Source organism: Schistocerca cancellata, chromosome 1 (genome assembly GCF_023864275.1).
Source record: "Schistocerca cancellata isolate TAMUIC-IGC-003103 chromosome 1, iqSchCanc2.1, whole genome shotgun sequence".
Lineage (NCBI taxonomy): Eukaryota > Metazoa > Arthropoda > Insecta > Orthoptera > Acrididae > Schistocerca > Schistocerca cancellata.
Window position 1 is genome coordinate 311,364,829 of NC_064626.1, and position 4,839 is coordinate 311,369,667.

Genomic DNA, 4,839 nt, shown 5'->3' on the forward strand with positions numbered 1-4,839 from the left:
TTAAATACTCATTTTGAAATTGTTTAGCAACACTAAAAATGCCATACAGCTGGACTGCTCTATTCGATGTTCAGTGACGAACTTAATTTAGTATATTTGCTATGTTTGAAGCCTATCCTTTCAAGTCTTCAGAGCGTCAATGAGGAATTGGAGTCAAATGATTTGGACCCACGCAAGTTATTGGATGACCTGATAATTCTTATTCAATTTCTTCTTAAGAAAGTTGTCATTCCCACCTACCCAGTTCAGAGATAATTTCTTGACAATGATTCCGAAAATCACCTAGATCCAAAGTCGTATCTTGGACACTTGTCTGAAAAAATTCAAACATTAGAAAAAAGAGAACCAAAGGTGAAGAAAAAAATATTAGTGAAAGATGTGTAAAATTTGTTTCATCACTTGTCAAAGAACTAGAGCAAAGATTGCCTGATAATATTGAAGTACTGAGAAAATTCTCTCTTCTTGCAGTTTCAAAGGCGCTTGTAGTGGTAAAAGAACCCTTAATTCCCCTGTCAGAAAGCTTGGATAATGATAGAATTACAATAATTTAATTGCAGTGGCAAAAAATGACCGTCGTTCAGTGGGATAAGGTTAACAATTCTGTCAATTTCTGGTGTGAGGTTTCCAGTTACCATGATGCCAGCAGTGAAAATCCTTTTAAAGAACTTGCAGAGTTTGCAAAAATCTAGGCTCGTACTTCTTTGGTCCAACGGCGAGGTGGAAAGAATATTCAGCTAGTTGAATCTCGTCAAACGAAGATAAGGAATCGAATGCGTACAGATATGGTAAACGCCATATTAGGGATTCGTGCAGGTCTTCGCAGAAACATTCGGTGTTACCATAATTACATATTTCCTGAGTGAGTTCTCAGAACAACGGGGACAACTGAAGCGTAGAAATCGAGACCATCAACTTCTACTGCAGCTTCTCTTTCACATGATGACGATGGCAATAATAATGAAGACGACATTCTTATCCAGTTTTAGGTAAGTTTTGTAAAAAATATGTTATTTATGTAGTCTATATCTCGTGTGAGTGGCGTTTCATTGCCATTTCTATGCTTATGAATAAAAATTTAGAATCTAGTTCCTTTAAGGTTTTTCAGGTTTTTTACTCCCAATCTGGTTGGAAAAAGTTATATACTGTTGGCAACACTGTGTATGCGAGCTGTCTTTGCGAATCAGCGGAAGTAAATCTATCTTTGGCTTGCGCGAGTCAGTTCAATTTGTGGTTGTTTGTGTAGAAAAGTTAACTTTCGAAATGTTGAAAGTCGCAAATAATAATAACAATAACAACAACAATAACAATAATAATAATTCTAACTTGAATTCGGGAGCAATCGAGTCAATCATTGAAGAAAAGACTGAGCCAGAAAAACCGGTCGACAGAGAGAAGACTTGTCCATTGCTACTAAGAGTGTTCTGCAGCACTGGAAGACATCACAATCTTATGGAGTATAGCAGAGGAAATGTTCCAGCAAATGAACTGCAGATATATACATGGATGGATGCAAGTTTGCGTGAAATTACTAGTCTAGTGAAGGAAGTTAATCCAGAAGCACGACGCAAAGGTACTTATTTCGAATTCGCCTTAGTATACCCTGACCCCAGGTCTCCAGCATACAGAATGCGCCAAATAGGAGTTACGTGCACAGGACAGCGGGGTTCTGATGATAGCAAAACTCTAGCACAGGCCAGATTTTGTATTGGTGATTACATGGACATTGCGATAATGATACCAGATCGTATGATGCCAATGATGAGGCGAGCGCGTCCTTATTAATTGTGTTAGTTTATAGTGCAATTCGAACAGTGTTTGGACATTCACTCACTTTAGTGAAGTATGTGCATTTAAGTGTAGTGTAAATATTTATGTTGTGATACATGTGTTTGTGAGGGAAGTTTTATAAGCAGAATCAAATAAAGTTTGTAATACTCTAACAAACTTCTTGAATATTTCCTTTGATGTTCTCGTACTTAAGGGTGAGTAAGTTATAGAATATATTCTTGCCCCCATTTTTGTTTTTATTTCAAGGTTTTTAAGTGATTGTAATTGATTGACCTACCGTTATTATATTGTAGTCACCTACATACGACATGGAGAACCGTGAACCATATTGTATGTGGCGTTACTTAACTGCAGATATAGGTTTGTCTTTGGTTTGTGCACTCTAGACATCATATGTGATGTTCTGTCATGATATGCTTATTACATTCTTCATATATGACTTATATGTTTATGCTTTTTAATTACTGTTGGCACAAAATATTGGTGCAAGGTTTGTATATAAACTTGCTACAAAATCATAGACTCACAGAATTATGTTCTTACAGTGATGGTTCACTGCACTTCGTTAAACCAGTTGTCACACTCTTGTTTCTCCACCAGAATGATATATATTTGTGTCAAACTTTTACGTGAAATATGCTGTTGCTGCTTAGCTTTAAGTTACATCACATTTTTTCGACTTACTTCTTGAAGAACCACAGCAGCTACTAAAGGTTTTATCAGTTATATCACAATGATTGTAACACAAATACAAGTACTTCTCTATTGAGAAGTGAGTACAGTGGTATTCATTGACAAGAGAAGCAGCATGACAGTTGAGAGAGTGGGGATTATTTTCACACACCATTTTGAATTTTAATAATACTCGATCACACATTGCTGTCAATATGATTTACTTGTAAGTGCTATTCACACAGCTCTATCTGATGGGAGCAGTTGTAAATGGGAAGTACGTTTATTGTGACTCCCATCAACTACAAGACCCAGTGTCAACTTGGATTGCGCATGTAATGCTGGTAAGTAGTGACATTACATGTATGTATGCTGCTTATTATTTTAACAGTTGTCTACACTCTTGTAAATAAGGGAACTGTTCTCGCTCTATAATCAGACTTTAGCTGATTGTACCAACCACTCACAGCATCTCTCCCTCTCTCTCCCTCCCTCCCCCCACCCCCACCCCCTGCAGCTCACAGTGGTAGCTCCTATTGCAGCTAGGGCTGCAGATAAAAAGAGACAAATTACCTTTTTTATGACATAACGCTACAGTTCTTTCTATCTTCTTCTGTAGAAAAAGGGTTATTATAGTCCTACTGTTGGGCATAAAGATATTAGCTCAGACTTATTTGTTCTGTGAAACCCAATAAGGAGGAAAAATTTCAGAGATATTGGGAAAGTGAAGAGGGGATGAAAATGAAATTTGTCTTACTACAACATACCATATATTGGTAATAATATATAAGATCAGCTCCTTGTGGAAAGCATGGGTTGACATTTGTAAGAAGCTATGTTTACTCTGTTTCAGTAGTTTCTCTGTAAATATAAATAGTTGTGATGTATTAATGATATTGGTGCTGCCACCTCTGTACGGGGCATTTTTGTGTGTGTGTGTGTGAGAGAGAGAGAGAGAGAGAGAGAGAGAGAGAATCCTAAAATATTTACGTTCTATTCTAGGACTTCCCTACAGTCTTTATGTCACAGTATGCAAATTCGTGTGTATGTCACTTTTACAGTACTTCCATCTTTATCTGTCTAAAGGCATTGTAAACTACTGCACAGGAATTCCAAACCTGTGTGTGTGATTTGTTTTGTGACATTGTGGATATGAATTATGCGTATTCTGTTGGGTATGTGCAACAGATTAGACATCCTTCATAATGACGCAGCTGTATCATATACATGAATAATTGGGGTGAAAGGGAAGAGTTAAAAAGGAAATAATGACTTCCACCGACACGGGGCATTCTCTTTGTGGTGCGGTGAGTGGGAAGTTGGGAATTCGGATCTGACAGAACACGTGTCCAGTTCGAGTACCGGCCCAACACAAATTTTCAGCCATTGCATTGCCACCATGTCCTGTGCAGCTGGAAATCATTGTTTGTTTCCTAATGCTTTCCCATCCCATTTTCTCTCTATTCCTTGCACCCCAATTATTCATGTTTTATGATAGTTATAAAAACATGTCCTTTCTTATATCATATTGGTTTTTATACATATTAATAGTTAAACAGTATTGAAAGTTGTGCTATTATTAAAAAGGAGTCCGCCCCGGTAGCTGATTGGTCAGCGTGACAGACTGTCAATCCTAAGGGCCCGGGTTCGATTCCCGGCTGGGTCGGAGATTTTCTCCACTCAGGGACTGGGTGTTGTGTTGTCCTAATCATCGTCATTTCATCCCCATCAACGTGCAGGTCGCCGAAATGGCGTCAAATCGAAAGACCTGCACCAGGCGAACAGTCTACCCGACGGGAGCCCCTAGCCACACGACTTTTCCATTGAAAAGGACCTCATTTTATGGAAGTAATCACTACATTTGTTCTACCCTTGCCCCCTCTTGTGTGTAGGTTTTGTATTTGTCCAAATATCTGTATTTCTTTGTATACTTCAATGATAATGTTTACTCTCACACACAGGCTAGTAAGTAAGGGATCATTCCATGCCAAGGGCCTATAGATGTTCTCTCATAACCAAGTATTTTGATGAAATTTTGTGTGAGCAGAAGCATGTGCTCTCAGTAAACACTGGTAAGGTTTAGTGATCACCATATCATTTCTTGCTGGGATATATAACCACACAATGCAGCTTTCAATAGTGCACCCAAGTTTTCAGCATAATATCTACGATAGTATTTTCTTGAAAGAAACATGGCTAGGCCACATTGTACAATTGCACTGTCTTCCATGGAACAATAGAAAGAGATTTCATGGGCAATATTCATATTGATAATTTGATAGCAAAGTCAGCCGAAAAAATGGCAGTTGCAAAAGTATGTGAAGTTTAGTTTTGTGTATCTCCGGAAATCATGAAAAACCTGAAACTTTTTTTATGATA

At 37.9% G+C, this 4,839-nt stretch overlaps 1 protein-coding gene across 1 annotated transcript; it reads left to right on the forward strand.

Annotated features, from left to right (window-relative positions):
* The first annotated feature begins 1,260 nt into the window (after positions 1–1,260).
* Positions 1,261–1,782, forward strand: LOC126173304 (histone deacetylase complex subunit SAP18-like). The gene has a single exon (XM_049920949.1). It carries the CDS (start codon positions 1,261–1,263, stop codon positions 1,780–1,782), a length of 522 nt encoding a protein of 173 aa, XP_049776906.1.
* The last annotated feature ends 3,057 nt before the right edge of the window (positions 1,783–4,839 follow it).